General features: G+C 45.0%; 1 protein-coding gene across 2 annotated transcripts in view; it reads right to left on the bottom strand.

The window, feature by feature from the left end:
* Positions 1-4,152: 4,152 nt before the first annotated feature.
* LOC139343338 (trinucleotide repeat-containing gene 6A protein-like) overlaps positions 4,153-24,174 on the bottom strand; it is a 34,393-nt gene continuing 14,371 nt past the window's right edge. The window contains exons 4-27 of one of the 2 annotated variants that reach the window (XM_070980925.1): positions 20,444-20,785; positions 19,544-19,591; positions 16,342-18,378; positions 16,034-16,223; positions 15,425-15,897; positions 15,065-15,196; positions 14,779-14,940; positions 11,800-12,003; positions 11,443-11,609; positions 11,182-11,259; positions 10,819-10,986; positions 9,777-9,932; positions 9,382-9,501; positions 8,893-9,030; positions 8,410-8,505; positions 8,020-8,194; positions 7,705-7,848; positions 7,409-7,579; positions 7,182-7,322; positions 6,987-7,094; positions 6,634-6,864; positions 6,444-6,514; positions 5,799-5,938; positions 4,153-5,584 (exon numbers count right to left, since the gene is read on the bottom strand). In XM_070980925.1, the coding sequence (XP_070837026.1) occupies positions 5,236-5,584; positions 5,799-5,938; positions 6,444-6,514; positions 6,634-6,864; positions 6,987-7,094; positions 7,182-7,322; positions 7,409-7,579; positions 7,705-7,848; positions 8,020-8,194; positions 8,410-8,505; positions 8,893-9,030; positions 9,382-9,501; positions 9,777-9,932; positions 10,819-10,986; positions 11,182-11,259; positions 11,443-11,609; positions 11,800-12,003; positions 14,779-14,940; positions 15,065-15,196; positions 15,425-15,897; positions 16,034-16,223; positions 16,342-18,378; positions 19,544-19,589 (5,697 nt within the window). In that variant the 5' untranslated portion in view covers positions 19,590-19,591; positions 20,444-20,785 and the 3' untranslated portion in view covers positions 4,153-5,235. The remainder of the gene's footprint in view (positions 5,585-5,798; positions 5,939-6,443; positions 6,515-6,633; positions 6,865-6,986; positions 7,095-7,181; positions 7,323-7,408; positions 7,580-7,704; positions 7,849-8,019; positions 8,195-8,409; positions 8,506-8,892; positions 9,031-9,381; positions 9,502-9,776; positions 9,933-10,818; positions 10,987-11,181; positions 11,260-11,442; positions 11,610-11,799; positions 12,004-14,778; positions 14,941-15,064; positions 15,197-15,424; positions 15,898-16,033; positions 16,224-16,341; positions 18,379-19,543; positions 19,592-20,443; positions 20,786-24,174) is intronic. The other variant, XM_070980926.1, reaches the window with a different exon arrangement.

Below are 24,174 nucleotides of genomic sequence, written 5' to 3' on the forward strand. Positions count from 1 at the left end.
CAAGGAAGACGTTTGAAAATAAAAAGGTACTTCCTGTTTTGTTTGTCAGAGAGGAAAACTTCCTCTCCTTGATTATAGACACTGTACGTTTATATTCTCATATATATATATTATATATAGTTTCAACAGTCTCCCAAAGCAATGTGCATAATAGGTTTACAGGTGATCCAACTACACACTGTGGATTGATAGAATCTCTATAAAAAACATTGTAGTTGTGTAAAATTTGCAGTTTCACCGGCCTCACTCCCCTCGGCGTATCGAGGAGACGAGCTGTGAGAAGAAACAAATGAACGTTGCAAATCTTAAACCTGTCCTCCTCTCCTGCTACAACTGGCCCGACGGTTGCTAGGTAATAAAGGTTTTTTCAGTTTTTATTATTATTATTAGTAGTAGTACGATTCAACGATGGCACGACATGTTTGAGGAATATTATTGGGAATCCCATCTCAGCTGTGTTTTGAAAAAGTTTTTGGGATTTTTTTTTTTGTTTTGTTTTTTAAAGAAAGCAAAAAACCCAAGGTGGACATGGAAGCCTGGGTTCAACACTCCACTGCATAGTCTCTCTGAGCGACACCCCCCCTCCCTCTGTACTGTAGCCCGCCCCCCACCCCGGTACCCCACCCACCCCGCCCACATCTTTGTGCTGGTTAGACTAAAGCTTTTCAGGGTTTGTTTGTGTGTATTCATAGTAAATGTAAAATGACAAAAAAGACAGCAGATTCTCACAGTTTTTGTTTTTTCTTTTGTTTTTTTTTTTGTTTGTTTTTTTGTTTGTTTTTTTGTGTCAAAATAGCCTTAGCTCTTTTGATCGACATTAGGAGCCGTTGGGTGTGTGTTATGATATAATATAGCATTTGCTCACAGGATAGTTAAGTCAAGAGAAAAACAAAGAGTCACATTATTTTTCTTAAACATTAAAAAGTAGTAGAGTATCACCAGCCAGCTTCCCTCCTCTCCTACCCTCTTTCCTTCCTTCCTTCCTTCCTTCCTTCTCTCTTCCCTCCCCTTGTCTGGCCCTGTCGGGAAGCTGCTTGGCAGCCCTGGGGATTGTACATTGCTCATGGTGGTTTTCACTTACTGAAAAGGATTTCCTCACATCATCCTTTTGCAAATGACATTTTTTCTTCAAGCATTTAACATTGTCCAGCTTTTAAATACACAAACACACACAACACACGCACACACACACGACACAACAGGAAAAAAAAAAAAAAAAAAATCAATCCCTTTCCTTCCCTCTCACCCTTCCTCCTCGATTTGGCATGATAATGTGTTCAAACACACACACACAGTACGAGACAGGGTTTTTGCATCTTCCCACAAAACACGCACTCACATGCAAACAGTAGATTGGACAAGACAGAAACAGAGCGCAATCAAGCTGGAAACTAAAACAGTAACATCAACATCAATGAGAGGCGTTTTACAGACGTTGCTTGTCCCTTCTCTGACAGCAGAGCAACGCTGCCTCCTGAGCTGCTGATCAGGGGTCAGTTCCTGTGCCACTAATGGTTAAGGTAAAGATACTGAGGAGGGAACAAAACCGCCCCCAGATCAGCACTCGGAGAGAAGCATCGACAAAAATCAGAATGAACGAAGTGTAAAATAATTTCAGCAAGAGCGTAAAGGGAATCTAGACTATTTAGAGTCCACCTGCCCCAGACCTCCTGTCAGTTTTGCGTTTCCTCCCCTCTGGTTAAGCTTAGGAGTTGGAGAGGGAGAGCTGATCCTGGATGAGCCAGCAAAGAGGCAAGTGCAACTCTGTGTCCCTGAAAAGCCAGGAAGAACCAGCCAATCAAAGCCACATCCCCTCGCTTGAGTCACTACGGGCCAACAAGAAGCCTCGCCTCGTTTCAGTCAAGCTACAGACGCGAGCAACTCCGCGGCAACAGCCACCAAAGGGTCACATGACGAGCGGGCACGGCCACAACAGTAGTTGAATACTTATTTGGATACAAACATGACGAGCAGTGGTTGCTTTACTTGATTTTTTCCGCGCGCTGGGAAGAAGGCAGATCAAGGCTCCGGCCGTCGCTTATACTTTTAAACCGTTTGCAGCTACATTCTGGCTCAGCGCAGGCGGCGAAGCGACATCGCCGCTCTGACCGGCCGGCCCAGTGAACAGAGAGGTAAACCTGGAGGAGGACGGCGACATCCTCCTCCCTCTTCTGTTGCTCCCTCACTGGGGCCAACAAAGCACCATCTTCTCTAGTCACAGCAAACACACACGACTTCCACTCGGGTTGAGAACACAGACACACAGACACACACATACTTTACCCTGTCGCAATACTCTCACAGATAAACCTTCTTCCTCAGACAGAGCTGAAAATCCAGACTACAGCACCGTCATGCCGCCCGTCCATCCGTCCTCTCCTCTAACCCACCCAAGTGCAAAATCCAACGCGCCTCAGTTCAATTTGTCAAATTAAGTTAACTCAGAAACAAAGGACAAATATGGTTCAGATGTTCCACTCGATAACATTTGTTAAACAAGACAAAAAAAAAATACAAATAAGAGATATATATATATATAGTTTAAGCAAAGAGATCTGGAATTAAGTAAACTAATCTTTTGAATTATTTGGTAGAGAGCAGTTCAATACTGGCACACACCACTGTCAAGTCTGGCTAATACTCAAGGTTCTGCCTCACTACGTATGCTTTGAAGTTGTTAAATATTTACGGCTAAACTTAAAAACACAACTAAAGCCAACACGTCGAGTACTTCTGAAATTAAAACCTATATTGGAGGGGGGAAACACACACACACACGCACACTCAACAGGCTTAACACAGAATAATTACACGATGAAGAAAAGAAATTAAGGTCCATGGCTTCGCTAATGCTGACTTCTCGTTCACACTCTCTCTGAAGCTTTTGTTTTTCCCCGGATATTGTGCATCATAGTAACTAAACAATCACTGGTAGGTAGGTGAATCAATTATTCACACGTGTATTTTGTCGACAAACACTATTGGTGGATTTACATTCACGCTGTTCTCACACACGACCGCGACGCCCTCCCTCCCCCTTCCCATGACCCCACATCTTCCCCTCCAGCAGTGGAACTCATACATCTGCCAGTATGGAGCACCCCAACACGCACACACACACACGCAATACACACCATTCATCAGGTCAGGAACTTCAGATGAGTACCCCCACCCCACCCAAAGGAAAACAAAAACAAACAAACAGTACAACAATACAATCATATTCTATTTGTAAACAGGTAGAAGCCACTTGACTTGTTGTTGCATCTTCGGACACAATTAGGATCAAGGCAATGAAATGTGGACGACTTTTGCACTGTTAAAATAGTATCTTCAACCAAAACAAGATTTTCAAAGTTTTTCTTCTTTCCTTTTTTCAAAACACCATTTGTGGCAATGAGAGTGATTAAAAAAAAAAAAAGAAGCAAGTTAATATTTCGCATTTTTGTTGTACTTAATGAAACATTTAAAACATTTTGAGACACGGGAAACGAAAGAAACAGGAAAAAAAAACAAAAAAACGCCTCTCGGTAGGCCGTGTGAGAGGCTACAGTATGCATAGATACAGATTCGCCTTTCTCTTGGTTTATAAGTCTGACGAGACAGAACATTTTCCACTGACAGTCACACATCCACACGATACACACTCCCCACTTTTGATTTCTACATCAGTGGAGTGGAGGACTGGAGGAGAGGAGGAAGAGGAGGAGAGAGGGATGTTGGGATTTCTACAGCCCGTCCTCCACCTCCCCACATTAGAACCCCCCCCCAAAAGACAGCATATTGAAAGCAGTGTGTTGAGCTTCTCCAGCTTAAAGCAGTTATTTGGCAGAGAAAAAAAACTTACAGACCTATACATAGTTTCAGTGCTAGAAGTTGGATTTTCCTTTCCTACAAGGAGTAGTAGTTTTTTTTTAATTCACCTACAAGGGGGGGAAAACTGGCTTGATTTCCTGAGAACCATTGCTGGTTATTTAGCAGACAAAGAGGAATAGTTCAAATAACCAACGCCATGGCCAAAAACACTGATCCGAATTCCCAGAGTTACAAAGCATCGTCTTCATCCTCAATAAGAGTTTAAATTTTTTTTGCTGTTTTTCTATTTGTTTTATACATTTTTTACGTTTTTTTAATCTTTTTTTTTTTTTTTTTTGAGTATTTTCTATTTTATTCCATCTTCTCTTTAAAATGAAGAATGAACACACGTTCCGCCTCCTAAGTCTTGTAAACAAGAGGTTGCAGTGTGGCACCTCCAAAACATTGAAAGCCTATTCTGAAAGTGCTGTTCCCCCTCCCCAGGCCCACGAGGGGGCCGACGGGAGGGCTTGCTAGATAGACCCCGCCCCCTACACTAGGGTGGGCGGGGCTTGCTAGTCCCAGCTGCGGCTACAGTCCTTTGCACTGCAGAGCTCAACGTTCTTTAGTTTTCAAACAAAATTGGTGCAATACTTTTTAATGTCACTTTTACTATCACCAGATAATCCTCCTAAGTCAGCTTTTATTCTTCTTTAACTATCTGTTGATCTTGAACTCCACGACAACGCAGTAAGGTAGGCGTGCCAAGGCAGAGAGGAGCGCACACATACTCATTCACACTCGCAATCACACGCACACACACAAAGTACTTGCACACACATGTGCGCGTGCACACGCATACACACATACGGTAAGGACCTCAATGAGTAAACAGCTACACTGGAAAAACTGGCTGCTCCCTCTATATTGCAGATTATATATACTGAGAAAAAACCACATTCAGTGCAAAGTTAAAAAAGCTCATACTCCAACATTGTCAGCAAACAAATGCAAAAAAAAAAAGAAAACAAAAAGAAAACGTTAAAAATGAAAAGAATTGGAATTCAAATAAACATGACGAATGAAACAAAAAATATATATATATAATAATGAGCTCGATTGAAGCTTTTTTCGGTCTGAAAGAGCACTACCTGGAAGCAAATATCCATCCGTTCACATTATAGAATTGGCCTGCATGATTCAAGTATTCCGACTGATATGTTTTTGGGCTAAAACAAAGTGGACATATGTGCAGAGAGAGAAACGTAACTTGTTTTCCACAGGGGAGACCCCGTTATGTTGAATATCTTGTAAGTGAGAAAGAGTCCATCTAGTGCCATTGCGTTTATAACTACTTTTTTTTTTATCATTTTCTTCTGCTGATTATTATTGATAATTCTCTACTGACCCTTCCCCTGGCCTGTTTGATTGGCAGGCGGTTCACATGGAGTCCCCTCCACCTGTCAAGTGATCCACCGGGAGGAAGGAGCTGATTGGAGACGGGCTGCTGATCCTCCCCGCCTCGGTGCCACTGGGGCTCCCCCACAGGCTACTGGAATAGTTGGGCCCGCCCCAGAGGGAGGAGCTGTGAAGATCGCTGCTGTTCCACTGGTTAGGTTCAGGAGCGCGGCTGGGAAAGGGGTGAGACTGATCCATTCTACTCTGAGACGAGCCAATGGTCTGCCAGCCAGAGGAGGGAGTGGCCAATGACTGCCCTTGTGCAAAGAAACGGTTGATTTCCTCCTCGCTGGCAAACTCAGCCAGAATAGTAGTGTTCCCCAAAACACACCTGCAGAGGGATGACAGATAAGACAGTGTTTGTGAGAGAGTGCGTCAAGACATCCACTATCAGGATGTTTTTGTAAACTCAAGACACCAGAGACTCAGCAGAGTTTGCAGAGAAATCAGCAAATGTCTTTACATGCACTGTAGTAACCCCTGTGTGTGTGTGTGTGCGCGCGCACGTGTGTGTGTGTGTGTGCGTGTGCACCAGACGTCCTTACATGTGCAGGCTCTTCTGGGCCTTGGCGGCCTCATCCTTGGAGCTGTAGCATACCACGGCATTACCATGCGGCAGGTTGAGGTGGAATGTGATCAGAGGGCCGTGCTGCATGCACAAAGTCCTCAGGGTAGAGCCGTCAATCTGTGAGATAAACAGACACACACACAGACAAGGGATAAACATTTGTTAAGCGACTGCTGACACACGTCATGCACAAACATTTCCCCGAACAGTTCAGTTTGCTAAATATGAACTGACACAAACACTCAGGAAGAGCTATTTCACCTCCCTGACCCTTAAGTTCCAGAAGTACAAGTGCCATAAACAGACAGCGTTACATAGCTCACATGCCTCTGCGTGCCGAATCATCAGTCCAAAATATTAACAGAGCCATGTCACTAAACGCCCGGTTCTTTGAAAAAAAGTCCAAGCTTGTGTACATAAACAAACTGAAAGGCAGCAGTTAGCAAGAAACATCCAATCACAGAGCTTCTTTGATTTGGCTGATTCTGATTGTGCTGGGTGGAAGCTATAGATTAAGGTGTTGAGAACAATCTGTAGCTTAAATCAATTTATTTAAAAAATGTTAAAACTCTATATAGAATGACAAGAAACACAGATGTTATATTTATGTACATGCAGGTACCTGAGGTGTGAGATTTTTCAGAACAAGCCATTGGGTTCTCCCTGAGCTGCTGCTGTCGCCCCAACTGGAACCTGCCAAGGCACACAGTGTTGAGTCACAATCATTTTATCTCAGAATAAAGATAAAAACCTGAACAAATCCCAGTTATCTCCACAGGTAGTGCAGCATGTGCATCTCCCTCTGCTCTCACCAGGTGTGTATTTGGACTCAGAGGAGCCCCACCCTCCCAGCCTCAGGGCAGAGCTGTCCCAGCCGGAGGAGGCAGAGCTGGGCTTCTGGCTGGTGAGGCCGGGTGGTGGTCTGGAGGGGGCTGCCACAGACAGCGCCTTGGGAGGCAGGGGGACCTTCCACAGCTCATGGGCCAGGGAGGAGTTGGACACAGAACCGCCGCCTGGAGACCACTTTGACTCACTGGGTCTGGCTGCAAGGACAGAGAAGACAAAGTGAAACCTTTTTACATCCTCCGGTCAAGATTATCTGGCTTGAGAGATGGAGGAAAGAGGACGAGATGGCCACTGCTGAATTACAAACAGGAGCTCCTACCTGAAGTGCTTTGTGCTGTACTGGTGAGGGAACCGCTGTGGCTGGAGGCACGAATGGATGACCAGGCACTGTTAGAAGGCATCGTGGTGTTCAGTGATGAGGATGGCCCTGGGAAACAAAAACAAGGGTTAATGTCTGTGAGAGTGTGTTAGACAGCATTTTGTGTTTATGTCCGGCCGTGTGTGTGAGACCTACCGTTGTTCCTGTCCCTGAGGTGGTCTGTGTCGCGGACGGTGTTGATGGAGAGGTTGTTGATGACACTGCCGGGGGTCACATAAGGGTCAGTCTCAGGGTCAATGTTGGGGTAACCTTTCCAAGGCTCCCCGGGCCGGAACTCTGCAGACACACACAGATAGAGTGATTAGCAGTGTTCAATGCAAACATTTTGTTCTGCTTGTTTGTACGTTTGAAAGCAAGTGTACCTGGGGGCCAGGTGACAGTGTTTCCATGGGGTGGGGGAGAGTTGGCACGGGGCGGCCAGCCATCGCCCACCGAGCCCATTGATTGGCCGGGAGGACTCAGGGGAGACGGGCCAGGAGACAGGAAGTCATAGAAGGGAGAGTCCTCCAGACGCAGCCCAGACGACATAGCACCTGTGGGACGAACGCACACAAACATGAGGACACAATCGTGCAGAGTGAAAGTCACAGATGTGGTTACGCTGCTGCATGCAAGGACCCAACCAGTGGGTTTACACCACAAACAGACTCTTGCTTACCAGGTTTACTGTTCTGCTCCAGAGGGTCAGTAGCCCAAAGATTCTTCAGTTTGGACTGGGGACGCTCTTTGTAGCTCACAGCTCCACCACCACTACCACCACCAACCCCCATGTCCAGGGATACATTCAGGTTAGAGTTCAAGCCTGATGGGCGGAACAAAGGAAGAAAGAAAACAGTAGAAAGAGAAACTCAGTCACATTTCCATATTCTCATACATATTTACAGCCAATATCTACTCCAAAATGTATTGTCATTATAATTTGGGAGCATATACTGATTTTATTTTGTAAAATGACTAAAAGTAGCCAACTTACTTAAAGGGAAGTTGCTGAAGGATCCGAGAGCAGCAGCATCCTTCTGCATCTCAGGGGCATTGTGGGACAAGTAGTTATCCAGGTACGGTTTGAGGGGTGGGGCCTGTTTCAGCAGGGAGGGGTCCAGATGCCGTGGGGGCTGCATCATTGATGGAGACGAACCAATAGGACGTGTCTAAGGACAGGTGGCAGGAGGTTAGAGAAACCAATCGATGAGGCAACACCAGAGACCCTAATGTTTCAGCTGATAAAAAATCTTCAACTTTGGGGGCAGACACACGCACGCACGCACGCACGCACGCACGCACGCACGCACGCACGCACGCACACGCACACGCACACGCACACACACACACACACACACACACACACACACACACACACACACACCTGTTCAGTCTGCCGTCCCACAGGCATGACTCTCTGGCTCTGAGCCTTCTGCTGCTGCTGCTGTTGCTGTTGTTGCTGCTGCTGGAGGAGAAGACGCTGCAAACAGACAAAAAAGAAAAACGTTAGTTTGCGGATTATTTTTGTATCTCTGAGTTTAAGTTTTGCAAACATTTCCTGCATAATCATAATGTAGGTGGACTGATTAAGTTCGAGTCCGATAATACTGCAAGGGAACATTAAACAGGGTTCACTGACTACATGTGTTAAAGGGCAGATTTAAAAAAGCATGAGATGTTTTCTGTTCCTGTACACAAGAAGTTACTCAGCCATGTGTATGTAGCATGTAAATTGACTGCATCACGTTGGCCTTAACAGTGTCGCATGCACAGTGCAAAACAGCACTGTACATGAACCTAAAACCATCCAGAAAGAAAATGTCCTTTCCTTGATGCCTGTGTGCGTTCAACATTTCCATCAATCTACCTGTAACTGGCTGATCTGGTTGAGCTGTGACAGCTGGTTGAGCTGGGAGAGTTGGTTGAGCACAGCCACCTGCTGAGGGCCAAACAGAGGGTTCAGACCTCCGTTACCTCCTGGGTACTTCAACAGGGATGGAGGGACCTGAACACAAACAAACATCGTTTTCGTCATTTAATGTAATGTCATTCAAGATTCCCTGTGATTAAATGTGAAACACAAACAATGGATAACTGAATGTGATGGAAAAAGAGGGCTGGCAAAATGTCAGATCATATTTAGTAAATTTGGATGATGATGCTCCTGAAACCTTAAGCCTCACTGTTATCTAGAAATAGAACATTGGAATGATCGGTATGTGTTGTCTTGACAATGCTTCAAGTGCATCCACATTAAAGCTGCTGAGACATTCAGACCGTTGTTAAGACAAGAGCAGACATTTCAAACGTCGTAGCCTAAAACATGATGAGCAGTAGATCTAACGGTGCGTGCTACCTGAGAGGGCAGGATGGGTGGAGGCACTTGGTTACGAAGGTTAGGTTGGGGGGTTATCTGGGACTGGGGGCCGCCTCGGCCCTGTGCTACGCTGCTGCCACCCATCATAGGGTTTACATTCTGAGCAGGGAGACACAGACACACACAAAAAAATGTCAAAAAACTTGTTGCAAACTTCATTCAGAATGTAACTTTTTACAAGCACAGAAACAATCAGAAACCTGTTCGTGGTCTTAACCTAATTCTTATGGATAACCTGCTCGAATATCATTTGTTATATGTGGTTTATTTAATCGCAATTTCTTCATACAGAGAGACACTTTCTTCTTCTTGGTATCTTATTGTCCAAGGCCCAAGACCTCAAGTTAACATCCTCTTTATCCTTCCACACTCACCTGCCGAGCGCCCCCAGAACTAGAGTGAGCGGGAGACGGCCCAGAGTCGAGACAGGGGATAGGCTGAGCAGAATTGGATGGGGAAAAGGTCATGCTTTGATTGGTGGAGAGCTCATCAGAAGCTTGGCTATCATAAGCAGAGGGGGAAACAGACAGCTGCAGAAGCAAGGCCGGGCGCACAGCAGATGGACGGCAAGCACAGAGGGACAGGAAGCACATCAGCAGCCAGAGAAGTACAGAGAGGGAAGGAGAAAAGAAGGAAAAAGAGTTAATTTTGCAGAAAAAGGGGGGAGGAGGAAAGAGAAAGTGATGCGACAGGACAGAGGAAACAATAGGAGAGAAAATGAAGAGTGAAAGAAAGGATGAAAGAGTAAAAGGAGTAAAATGTGACGAGTAGAAAAGAAGTAAGCAATGGAAAGAGGAGGGGAGTGCAGTAGAAAAAGAGAAGGTGGCACCAGAGGATTCGAGTCAGGAAGATAAGAGATGAGAAGCATTCAATGCAGAAGGAAAAGCAGCAAAGCCAAACAAACCCTTGGCAGCTTTAGACAGAACTATCTAAAGGAACGAATCATTACTGCATTCACAAAATACTCAGTTGTTACAAGGAAGTGTATGCATAGAAGTGTGCATACTGCATTTGCTTTTGTTGCTCCTAAGTAAAACAGACTAACTCATAATTCATCAGAACGTCACCATCATGCAAACACCAAGCATCAACTGACACATCCTTTTCGACTGTCCGCACATCAAGTGCAGTGAGTTAGAACAGCCACTGCGGGGCACTACAGGGCTGAGAGAGCATTTCACAGCCAGACATTTGAGGCAGATTACACACAAGAGACTCTTTTCTGTCTCCACACCTCATGATCACCACAATGGCAGAGAGACTCACCAAACCTCTATCTTGCAACATTGTTTGTAAACAGTGTACAAATTGCCGATGAAACACACCTGCTGTATTTCCATTGCAGTATTCCCAAGATGTGTTTCTGTGGCCATTTCTTTACCCCCACCCATAGAACACATTGATGTGTCTTCATACCTTGTCATAGTAAGGGCTGCGATCCATGGCAGACTCCTTGTGGAGCTGGTGTCGAGACCCAGGGTTCTTTCCCATTACTCCATTGAAGTCTCCCATACCGCCCATGTCCATACGCTTGTCCTGCACCATCCCTGCTCCTGTCTTCATGGCGTCATCAGGAGAGTCTCTCTGCAAGGGCGTAAAGAAGAAAATGTGACTGAACAGTATTATGCATATGAAAAACTAAATAGTAATGCAAATGCTGAGAAATTGCATCACTGCATATGCACAAAGCAACCACAGCTTTAAAATGGTCAAATTACTGGTGGGAACTACATGGCCGCAAAACAAAACGACGGAAAAACAACAGGAAACTGTACTTACAGAGAAGTTCATGCTGTTGAACTGGTTGATGAAGGGTTTCATCCAGGGTTCATCCTGTTTATTGACTGGTTTGTTCATCTGAAACATTGCAGACAAAAAATAATTAACTGGAGACACTTGAAACATTCTTAGGGTTGCCTTTTGAACACTTGATGTTCAAGCGTTTCTGCACAATCAAAATATTTTTATTCTTTCAAAAGTCAGATGTTTGTAAGAGTAAGGATCAGTTATTTCATGTTTGGGATGAATAAATGTGCAAACCTTGTAGGAGCCTTTATGCTTGTAGTTCCAGGTGTTTTGGTCATGGGATCGGTTGTCCTGTTGGTTGTTGCTCCACATGCCAATCTCCACCTCCTCTTCCTGATCCCAGCTATTGCCCATGGACACCTCCTCACCACACCACGTCTCCATGGGCTTGGGACCTGGAGCTACAGGAGATGAAAGACAAAGGAAGAAAATGAATACCAGCGAATGATTGTAGTGATTGTATAGCTCATTTCATGCTTGTCCTACAGGGAAATTCTCTCTCCTGCCACTTTAACTGTTACTTTAATTTAAACATTATCATACTCTTCAGATGCAGCTTTTTTTTTTTTTATTGTTCATGTCTGAACCTACCAGACTTATGCTGGTTGCCCCATCCAGAGCCAGACTCTCTGCTTCCCCTGCTTGGTTCACCCCTGCTGTGTTCATCCCAGCTGGAGCTGGTGTCCATGGGCTTCCCCCAGGCAGACGTCCCGTTGTCCACTGTCACAGGTGGAGCAGTGGTAGGCTCACCCCATGTCGAGGACTCCTTCTGCTGGGGGTAAGGCTCACCCCAACCTGGAGGAAAAGAAGGAGGTAACCATAAGACTAAGGATATATTTTCTGCAGTGTTGTCTTAAACCAACAGCTTTTAGCATTCATGCAATTTATCACAATTTGTATATTAAGACTCAAACTATGCAGAAAAAAACTCAATACTGTCCATATCTTTACATTTGCTCCATCTTAAATATGGAAATATTTTTTTATCTGACCATAAAGACACATGTCATGTGACTGTACTAAAGTCACCAACATGCAGCTAGCAGCACCAACATCATCACAATATTCTCACTGGCCTGTACTGCACATCTGCACACAATGAAATGGTCTTTCAAATTTGTCTGATTTCATTCCTAAGGGCAAAGCCCGTACCAGATGTCTAACTGTTGCCGGCAGAACACGTCTATTCTTTGTTTAGTGTAACAATACAACCCCTGTGTCAAACTACTTATTAGCAAGGTTATACATGATACACTATGTCTCAGGAACAGCAATTCATCAAGAAATTTGTTTGTTTTTATTTCAATATCACAGCTCTCCTCATTCAGAGAAGACGGATCAGGCTTGTTTGGACACTCAGAGTTGGAGAGTGGGTGGATCATGTGGAAATGGTGACATCAATGCCCCAAATTTAAATATGTAAATGAAAACAGTTTTTCACAGACCCAACGAACATTTTCATATTATCACTGATGCTGCAAGTTTTTCTTCTGCTGCAATCAGAGAACAGGGCTTGAGGAGAGAGCCCTGTTCACATCCCTGGGGAACCCCGCATCACCTTGCTTATGTAAGAGTTGTTTACTTTAATTCCTGCGGGTGTGTTGATGTGTGCACGGGCCCCCCCTACCCTATCAAATATGAGACTGTGTGTGCTCAAGCGAGTGTAAGTATGAGTTCAAAAGGGTCGTGTTACAGCTGACTGCCTAGACCTGCTACTTTCTCCCTTCACAGGAGGCATTTGGGGAGATGCCAGGGATATCTCTTGTAAAAATAGGACTGATCATGGGGTGGCCTCAGGCTCCAGTGTCCCTCATGTGACTGGGCATGCTCATACACAAGTACAAGCACAACAACAAATGCAAAAAAAAAACAAAAAAACAGAGCGAAACAGACATGCAGAAGTAGATGCATATATGCAAACTAACACATACATGTGTTAAGGCTGCTGTACATATATGTTACACACTCACACAAACACACACAGGGGTGTGTGTGCATCTGATGCCAAAGCACACACCAACTGACAAACTGTAACCCTAGGCTTCATCTATTGCTCTGTTTCACCATCTACGTAGGTGCATCAGCTGACCTGATAAAAGGGGGATGAGAAACACAATATGTGTTTTCATGTGTGTTTGTCAATTAGTGGAAAGAGTAGATTTTCGTTGCACATCTAACAGCAGACAAAAAAATCTGTTATTTCTAAGATAGAATCAATACTTGAGTCCATTTTTGCATTTAAAATTGTTAAAATTCAAATTCATTCAATGCATTCAGCTACTTCTTTCACTCATATTTTTTTGCAATCTACCACACTGCTGATTTCTGCACTTTGGTTTTGACAAAAATGAAACCAAAATGAATTAAAACTTATAGCATGATTATTTTCCTCATCACAGTAGCTGCCTTGTTTGCCCCCACCCTTCCTTGCCATCCACTTTGCTGCTCCAGTTAACTGACTAGGCAGCAGCCCTGAATAACCCTAATAGCCCCTCCTCTCTTTTCCCCCTTATCAGCCCACTTCTGCAGAATAGCTGCCTAACTCTTTTTAGTTTTCCCATCTTACATTGGAACCATCCCTATTACCAAGTCACCAGACCTCCTCCTCTACCACTCATGGTCTCTCTCTCTCTCTTTCACTCAAACCCAACAAAATTCAGTGTTTCAGTAAGCAGAATTGGCGGGCGAGAGAGAAAGGGCGGAGGAAAACAAGCGAATGAGAGGAGAGAAAAATCGATGCTCTTAGCATTCCAAAGGGATGACTCAACCGGCTTTACAAAAAGCGCTCAACATAGACAACACCGTAGGGAGATGGGAGAGAATGGCTGTACGCGTTTGTGTTCTGTCTCTGCTTCTGTGCAAACTGTGTATTCCTTTAAATACATTTGTGTATGTGTGTGCAGCTACACTTTTTGTGTTTGTACTGTCTCTGTCCTTTTAAGACCTTATTTCAGCTATTGCAAAGAGTGTGTGGGTGGGACTTGCACCTTTGTATCCCTTCATAAGGCTTACAGACTGCACCAGAAGGCTTGCAACTACATGCGCATACAGTTTTAGATACTGGCTCGTGTCCAAGCATTTTTAAATTTGCCTCAATATGAGGTTAAAAATAAATTTTTTTTTAAAAAGTTCATCTACAAGCTAATGCAAGAGTCACTGCATTTGTTGATAAAAGTATTCCTGCAGGCTAAACAACACTAGAACATGTAAATAATGACAATATCTGTTGTAACCTGGCAGATTATAAAAGGGAGCAACTGTGACTCAGTGGTGTTCGACTCATCTTTATTCACATGTATTCACGTGTTGGAGGCGTGTGGGCAAGTGCACAAGTTTCTGTACTCCTGGCTATTTGTGTTTTTGTAGTCAAAACTATGTGAATGATTGCATGACTGGATAAACTGTCACGTTAACATTTAGTTAATTCATTGCTCATTTAGTCTTTGCATAATGTAATGTTGTACTGCAGCAAAAACAATAACGTAAGAGTGTAAGAGCAGGCTTCATGTGCCCTCTGTCTGCTCTGTCTCAAACATACAGCTGCATGCATGCATGCATATTCCAACTTACCAGAACTGCAGCTTTTGTCCTGCGCAACAGGCTGCATGGGCTGGGGAGCGTGCTTCGAGCTGTGTGGTGGTTGGGACTGGTGCTGAGAGGATGGGCCCATGGCCTCCTGGTCTGATTGGCCAGTCCTGTTCCACATGTTGACAGATCCACCACTGTACTGACCTAAGAAGGTTTAATTACACATTGAGTCATTAGCTGAAAATGTGAAGACTGGAATCCCATGTTATTTTGTTCAGGCTTTAGAGCAGCTTTTTCTGAAGAAATGTACATCGGGCTGAGTGTTTACCAGGGTCTCCCCAAGCTGCTGTCCCGTCATCGATCTCCATCCTCCGACGAACGGACTCTGGAGAAGGCTCTTCCCACCCAGTTGCCACTTCCTCCTTCTGACCTACTGTGGGCATGGGGCCTCCCAGCCAGCCTGATAGAAGAATAAATGAGAATAAAAGTGAGTAATCAATTGTATGTCCTCCCACTCAAACATTCTCTCTATACAGTGTCAAAAAAACATTTCAGTTTTGGTACCCATAGTCTCCCTTACTACCTCACTGAACACTAAATCACAATAAAGCCTTGGTCACACACAAAGGACGAAAAATATTGTTCTACGTTCTAGACAGTGGTTCTGATGGATAATGCTTCTTATTACCTGTGGGCTTGTTAGGGCCTTGACTGCCTCTGGACGTGTTGGATTCAGGACCCTTTCCCCACTCGCTGGAGGGCTTGGGATTTGGCTCACCCCAGTTCTGGGCTCCGTGGTTGTTCTTCATTGGCTCACCCCAGCCCTGGTTGTTAATCTGAGGACTGGGTTTGTGGACTGAGTCGCCCCAGTTGGAACTTGGGTTTGGAGTGCTTTGGTCTGGAGTATTTGATCCTCCACTCCCTACCCAGGTGTTGCTGCTGCTGGTGTTGGTTCGGCTAGGCTCGCTCCAACATCCAGACCCTGACCGGTCGCTGTCGCTGTCCCAGCCCACTGAGCCTGCACCTTTTTGGGGCTCCCCCCAATGGCTGTTGGCCCCTGGTCGGGCACCATCTCCACCATTACCCCAGCCTTCACTTCCACTTCCACAATTGGAACCCCACCCCTGTTGCGGTTTGGGTGCATTAGTCCATGTATTAGACCTAAACAGAAGCAATGCAGGTGATAAGTAAAGTAATAATGTGGAAGGTACATAATAGTGGTTGCTAAAAGCAGAGAAGATTACGTAAAACTGCATCAGTATAATCAGTATCTTTGCAATGCCCAAACATACATTACCTGTCATCTTTGTTATTGCTCCAGGTGTTACTGGTGTTGTTGCTCCCCTTGTAGCTGGATCCATCGTCCCAGCCACTCTGCCCTCCCCCTCCACTCGCTGGGCCTTTGCTGTCCCACCCAGAGGATGTTCGATCTCCCCAGCCAGATCCTCCTGTACCTGGGCCTGAGCTGCCCGGCCCACCCCCCCAACCTACAAGAATCAAAGAGAGATGAAGTATTTTTTACTTTTGTGTTTTGCAAAAGAACGTTTTGTGCTAAATTTGAATACTTGTTGTTTGTTTAAAACTTCACACATATTATAGCCCTACCTCCAGAGGTCTGGGAGGGAGCTGTCGGTGTAGCTGTGCCCCACCCGGAGCCTCCGCCACTATGCTTTCTTTCATCTCCTCTGGGACCCTGGTGCTGATTGTTAGAAGTAGAAGTGACATCCCAGGCGGTGTTCTGCCGTATGGGTGTCTGTCCCCATCCAGTGTTGGACAGAACCCTCGGGTCCAAATCAGCCCGGGTCATTGCTGGCAGTATTGATGAATGGGGGTTAGCTTTTCTGCGGTTTCCCCCTTTTTGGCTGCCTTCTCTGTCTAAGCTGGATCGGCCACCGGAGCTTTCTCCACTTCCCTCGCTTCCTCCAGAGCGACCCCAGCCTCCAGTGACACTACCCAACCCATGGCTTCCACCTCCCATGCCCATGGCGTCATCCTCCAAGCTCTTCCAGCCATTGTTGGCAGAGCTTCCTTTATGACTTCCAGCATCTGAATTGTTGTTACCAGGAGTTGTTGATCCCCATTCTCCATTTGACATCTTGTTAGATGTGGAAGAGGATGATGAGGACGAGGAAGAAGAAGATGCGCTGCTCCCCCAGGGACGAGGTATCCCTGCTGGAGGACCCATCGTAGTCTGGCTGCCATTTCCTGGTGTTTGGCCTGCAGAGCCTGGGATCTGATTTGAGCCAATACCCCAGGACAAGTTAGTCTGGGGCTGGTTTGGGTTATTGGTGGGCCCCTGGTCCCAGCGTGGGGCCCCAGTGTTATTGTGGGTATTATTACTCTTGTAAGCAGCAGTAGAGGAAATTTGGGGGTTCCCAGCCTGCATTAAGGCAGGGTTTTGGGGGTTCACAGTGTCTGCATTTGGGTGGCCCTTGTCTCCAGGGTAGGTAGTGGCGCCCCAAGGTGTACCGAAGGCCCCAGTACTCCCCAGCTCACCTTGGGGGTGCTGGGGGGCTGATGAGGGGTTTCCATTGGCCAGCGGACCCCCATTCCCTCCTCCCATAGAGCCCCAGGAACAATCCCCGCTGAGTTGGGGTGAGGCTGTAGAGTTTGGTGGACTAGAGGTCATTGTGGCATTAGTAGTAGTAGTAGTAGTAGTATTCATCATCATAGTGTTATTTGGTCCATTGGATTCAGTGTTAAGGTTGGTAGGCTGTAGGCCACCATTTCCACTGTTGCTGCTTCCTAACACCTTGCTGCTTGCTGTACCATTATTCACCTCAGTGTCTTCCATCATACTGCTGTTGTTTGGAGCTGCCATGCTACCCCAGCCCAGCACGGGACCCTGTTGGGGAGCTAGACTCAGTTTGGAACTCATCCCCTGAGCCTGTGGAGGACGTTGGCCCTGGGAGACTGGGCTTGGGGTTGTATTCTGCGGCCAGGCACCGTGGTTGGCATTTGGGTTTAAAGTGTTTGGGTTTAACCCTCCATTGATGCAGGGCGTGCTTCCGCCGGTGGTGATCATGTTGCTGCCTGACTGGGTGCCCCATACACCACTGTTATTGATGGGCTTGTTGTTGTGGTTACCCATGTTATTGCTGCCAATACTGTTGGACCCTGCCACGGAGTAGAGGGAGGGCCCGGTGATGTTATTATTTCCATTACTTGCACCGCCAATGGTTCCCATCCCTCCACCAATCACTTGACGACTGTTGCCGTTGCTGTCTCCATTCACTGAAACGCCGACCACCATGGCAGAAGTCACCATAGACGAGGAGGGGGAAGAAGCCGTAGAAGACACAGAGGAAGAAGCATTTGCTGACATCATCATCACTGTTGTCACAGCGGCGAGGTTTTTCTCTGAGCCAATCGAGGAGCTAGAGTCTGCGTCCATGCATTCTGACGCCAACTCAGGGTCTGATCCTGACCCACAGCCAGAAGAGGAAGAAGACGAGGAGCAAGAGAATGAAGAGGAGGAGGGAGGCCAGACGGAAGAGTTAGCTGAAGAAGGGTTGTTGGGTTTGTCGGTGCTTCCGTCCACTAGGACTTTGCCCCAGTTGCTGTTGCTGTCACTGCTGCAGGGAGAGCCAGAGGACCATGGGGAAGGCTCATACTGCGAGTCCAAGACTGGATGCTCCAGACCTGAGACATAAGGGTGGACATGGTAGACGATACTGTTAGATCAGAGCTTCAAGTTTTAGAAAAACAGTAAAATTACTCAAGCATTTAGCAAAGGTGCTGTTGAATCATTATCAAGAAATTACATAGCAGTGAGATGTGCTAAATGAAATAATACAACAGATGTGGTTTAAATTCTCCTCATTCACTGTCGCTTTAATATTTTTCTATTCCCTCCAACCTTCAGTTGCCCAACTGTTCTGGATGTGATCAGAGCCAGGCCTGAGCCTGGACACAGCTGCCACCATTTTGTCACTACAGCAGGACTCAAAAGCATGCCATTCATGCATGTTCGGATTCAAGGAGGTGGAGGACAAACATCAACAGAAGAGAGATGGAGGGAATAAGGGAGATGGCAATTGAGTGTGAAAAGAGGTAGGGAGGATGGAGAAGTGAGGGGAGGTGGTGGCAAATGAGAAGAGGTGGTGGGAACAGAAAACCTGGTTTAAACCTTGCCATTTTCTCCAAATATAATAAAACTGCCTGAGAGCATCTGCATTCTGACCAGGCATGTCTCTGAAATTAGACTCCAGAAACCACTTGTGATCTGATTTTGCTTACACACACTCATTCAGTCACAATGGAGAGTACCTGAATTTTCACTCCTACAGCAATCCTCTGTGCATAACTGCTTTATTTATCAGCATTTGGTGGCAGTCTGTCACTCAAACAGCACTCTTACAGTGGGGACACTGCGGCTCAGTACTGTTTAATATTGCAAATTCCCACATAATATTCTTTCACGTGTGACTACAAATACTGATTTCTTCACCAGTCATCTCATGAGACTAGCTACAAGCCTCTTGACTGCTTGGTTACCCATCTCTGGGTCACTCTCACTTGGAATATCTCTCACTTGCAAAGCCTCTTTCACATGAACTGGCTGCTATCTCTCCATGGTGCTCATCACGTTCGTCTCCTCTTGCACCCTCTCACACGCACACATTCATCTCTCTTTCTCTGTGATATGCCATGAATAAAATGCATCATCTGTCAAGGTCAGGTCAGCCTGAGTCTACAGAGTCTGTCAATCACAAAGCACAGAGCCAAGGTAAAGACGGGGGGGGGGGGGGGGGGGGGGGGATGAAACGCAGAAGAACTGGGCAGGAAGAAGGCAATGTGTAGTCACCTGTTTGATTAGGGGAGTGGCTGACGGAATCCCGAATGGGAGCCATGCCTGGAAACAGAGAGAGGAAAGACTGTCAACAGACTTAGAGGGAGTTAGAGGTAGAGCCAGAAAACAAACTCGGTGGGGAGATGCTAGAAATAGTTAGGCCAGATAGGACATTCAATGAGAATCAAGCAAATAGAAAAGAAACCAAGAGTGTTAAAAAAAGAAGGACTTGCAAGTAGAAGAGGATTAGTAGACAGACCCTGCTAGTTGCTGGATCCAAATTAGTAGTTACAATTGACTATCCAGATCGTAATATATAAAAGAAGCAATAAATTACGCATGTGTAATTCTCAGTGGTTTGTCTGAGCTTAATCTGGTGCTTATCAATTTGTTGTTTTTTTTTTCCCCCTTTTCACACAAAAGCATGACTGCATACTAACAAATCATCGTGTTGTACTTGTAGTTTGCTGAAAATCACAGTTGTGATCAATTTAGAACAAAACAAATTCGTACATATTTCAAAACCTTCAGGAAAATATAAACAGTTTTTTGTTTTTGAATTATGCAAATGTGCAAGTTTAATTCAAAGGCCACATATTTCATATGAATCATGTTTTGAGTACTTTATTGCACACTAATGCAAATTGGAAATTGGTTACTTTTTCAGACTGGATAAGTTCATTTGGCATGGAGGTACAAGCAGAAAGTCATCAGAGGTGATGAGCCAGAACACACCCACATTTATTGCCATTTAATGTAATTGCAGAATTGTTTTCTTGCTTATGATCAAGACTGTGATCACTGGCAGACAGTGAGCGGTTGTCCCTGTATGCATTTGTAAGGAAACAGACAGATCTAACTGAATGTAATCCACTGCTGTATGTTTGTCTTCTTTTCTCTCTTTTCATAGTTTACCTGTGAGTGGGGCTTGTGGATGTGGCTCCTGGCTGGTCAGGAGGGCGCCCCCGGGTTGAGTGGAGAACAGGTGACCTCTGGTTCCCAGGTCGACAAAGGGGACGTCAAAGGTCAAAGCTCAGAGGGCACAGCCTCAAGGGTCTGAGGTGAAGAGGCAGGGCTTGTCAGAGCAGGCAGCAGGCTGATCAGGCCCCCTTGGCATTGCTGAGGACTGTATGTATGAGCTTTTGTGTGTGTTTGTCTGTGTGTGTGTGTGTGTATGTACGTGTGTAGGTGTGGGGAGGGGGAAGGGGAGGTGTGGTTGAGATTTAGGACTCTGCCTTGACTTGATATGCTCTGGCACTGCAGAGAAAGACAGAAAGAGACAAAGAAGAGAGGAAGACGGTAAGTTCCACATATTGCATGCCCATTATCAACAACTTCAAACAAAATCATCAGTTTTTCTGAAGCATTTCAGACATTCAGCACTCAGATATCTCATGAAACATGCTTGATGGTGTCTTCACTGTGAGCAATCTCTACCAGGCCCACCCTACACAGAGACTCACAACTGATGACTGTTCTTACAGTCTGCATGTGCCATCTCCTTAGCCTTGATGCAGTTACATTTTAATGGAGGGGAAGGCCAGCTCCAGTGGAGGCTACAGTATCGCTATGGATGTCAATTCAATGATGTTATGGATATTAATTAGGAGCTTTTTTGACCCAGTGAACACGGCCTCTCTCTGTTCTCCTTCTCTTTCTACAGCTGAAGGAGACTAATTATTCCCATCTTTCCTTGCCCTTGATTATAGTACAAGTATCCAAGTCAGCAAGGTTATGAAGAAAGTATGATGGGAGGACTGACCACCACACACCTTGTCTTCTTGAGAGGAGAGATGAATGTGTATGGGTTAGACTAGATTAGGGTTATACAACAGGCTTAAAGCTGGCAATACTGCCCTAGGACACCATGACAAGCAAAACCTCTTATCCTAGAGCAGAGAAAGGGACGTAGTAAGGGAACAAAGACAGTAACAGACAGTGAGAGGTAGGAAAAGAACAATAAAAAGAGCAGGACAAAGGCACGACTCAACAGAGGGGAGGGGGGCATAGACATCCTTCAATAAAAGTGGACCAGTGTATTTGACAGCAAGAAGTGCAGTGTGTGTCCACGTCTCCTGACCTTTTCTTGGTGCAGGTTGGCAAGTGTGTTAGCGCTCTCTGCCTTCTGCAGCAATACACGGGTCTATTTATAAACCCTCAGTTCAAATAGTAACCACTCTGTTCACAAGCCAATATGATAAGAGAGCAAACAAACCCCCCATCTGGAAAATGAAGAAGTGTGCAGATGCAATGAAGCATGTTGCAAGTTTGGACATGTGTTATAAGTTTTATTGATTCTAATTCCATGTGGATTGGCATGTTTATTGTAGTAAGAATAGCCTTATTAAAACAAGGCCAAATAATCCAAATATTCCAATTCATATCAGAGGAAAAGACACATAAGCCAGCGAGCAATGCTATAAAGCCCAGATGCACTTAACAGAGGCCAAACTCCACCTTTGTTAGTCACAGCTCACTAGCTAAACCTGGGCAAACTGCCAGCATCTAAACGTCAAGTCTGCCAAGGCTGCTGAGCCACCCTCTGGAACCGATCAAAAAACAGACAGCACAATGATATCATCATTACAAAATACTCAAGAAAGTGCCCCCAAAGTATTATGAAGAAGAAATACTGTTATCCAAAAGACAAGAAAACTAAGGAACAGAGCAGAAAGGTGGAGCTATTGAATTGACCTGCTCCCTCTGGCAGGACAAGCCCCTTCCAGCAACCAGAGTTGTTTACTTCCATGGATCTTGACTCAACCTTTCTACACGGAAAGGCCTCTGTCAACCCTAAAGCATCCCATTCAAAGCAGCTATGCAGGCTGAACCACTTATCCTTTTAAGGCAGTGCAACTCAAAGCAATGTGCAAAGATTTTTAACACTTTACTAGAGCAATTATTGGCTGGTGGTGCACAATTCTTGGGAAAATAATGATTTGCCTTTTCCATAAATGAAACTAGACTGATTGCTGCCAACATAATGTACATATGTGTCTACGTGAGTGGAAACGATCAGTCAATTAATCGATTAGCTTATGAAGAGAAGAATAATAAACAATTTTGATAGTCAACTAATCATTAAAATCACTTTTCCAGCAGAAATGGCTCACATATGCTGATTCTAGTTTCTGAAAGTGCTGATTTTTTTTTTCATTGTGATATGTAATAGTACAACTTAACACCCAATTTTTCAGACAAAACAAGCAAACATGTCATCAGTATAACTAAACTAATACTCAAAGGTATCCTGGTTTGTAATTAGAAAGGCTATTTAATTATTTATCTAGTGATTGCAACACTCATATGTATTTTAATGAATCACACATTGAAAACTTTAACATCACTCAACACTGGTGTGTATAAGCATGTTCTTTGCCGCTGCTCAGTACATAGAGTACAGTTTGTTCCTCTTTCCCCGAGCTTCCATCCGAGAACAGCTTTCATGAGGGCCCCTGGAGTTGGCAGCAGCTCGACTGCTGCTATCATCTTACAGACAGACAGAATGGGTTGAGGGGGGAGAGGGAATATAGGGACAAGACACAAACACAGAGAGTGCAGCTGAGAACAAGAAATGTAGTGAAGAGAATGGGAAAAAACAGATGATACCAAGGTAAAGAGGAGTGAAGAGGGAAGTGGAATGTGAAAAGGGAGGGACAAAGAGACAGAGGCAAAAGGGCCTGTCACTGAAGCTGATGTGAGAGGAATGCAGCTGCAGCTTCTAACATGTATAAAAAGCAAAGAGGTCAACTTCCTGAAGTCAGCGGCACATGAACCCAGTACTATGTGTACTCCATTTAACAGACACAGCAAGAAGTAAAGAAACTTAAAAGCCATGCTGAGACTTAAAATAGTGGAAAACGATCAGTAGAGCCAACCAAGTGTTTGGCCCCGTTTTCTACCGTACCTGTTACATACGATAATCGGACAAATAGACCTGAGATGAATCTAAATCAAGGTACATCCGAAAGGACATGAAAGGTTGTTTTTGTGCATGTTTGGTCATGAAAGACAGAGACTGTGATAAATACAGGTATACTTGTATGAACATTCGATGCTATCTGAGAGTGTTCTGAAAACTTTTGTTACCGCTAAATAGCAGGTGGGTTGAAATCAATTCAAAAGACAGTAAACATACAATCAAAACTGTTATGCAACAAATGAAAATAAGACTGTGTGTTTTGGGTTCAGAGTTAGCTCGATATGCCTGATATTGTTTTAGATCATTTGTTCTAAGTTTAGAAAGAACTACCAAACAATTAGCGGAGACACCCTACAAATGGACAAACAATGCATTTGACAAGCTTTGCACTGTTTGACTTGACTGTCTAAAACACTACATGCAGTGACTGTCAACTGAACACTGCTTTTAGCTAAAGGCACTTTTCACATGTCCTGCTGTTGCTATGCAACTGCAAAGTCTATTTGAAGCATGGTGCTTTGTTGCCAAAAGCTGACATATTCTTAAATGTCATTTGCATACCAGTGAAACACATCAGGGCCTCAGCAACAAACCTCAACGTTGAATATGAAAATAATGGCTGCACCAAGAGTGGGCGGTATAACGGGCACAAAAAGCATAGACGTGCGATGCGGTATGGATTTGGCTATGCAGTTCGTCGTGGTATAAAATGGATTTCATCTGT

The sequence above is a fragment of the Chaetodon trifascialis genome, chromosome 15 (genome assembly GCF_039877785.1).
Source record: "Chaetodon trifascialis isolate fChaTrf1 chromosome 15, fChaTrf1.hap1, whole genome shotgun sequence".
Lineage (NCBI taxonomy): Eukaryota > Metazoa > Chordata > Actinopteri > Chaetodontiformes > Chaetodontidae > Chaetodon > Chaetodon trifascialis.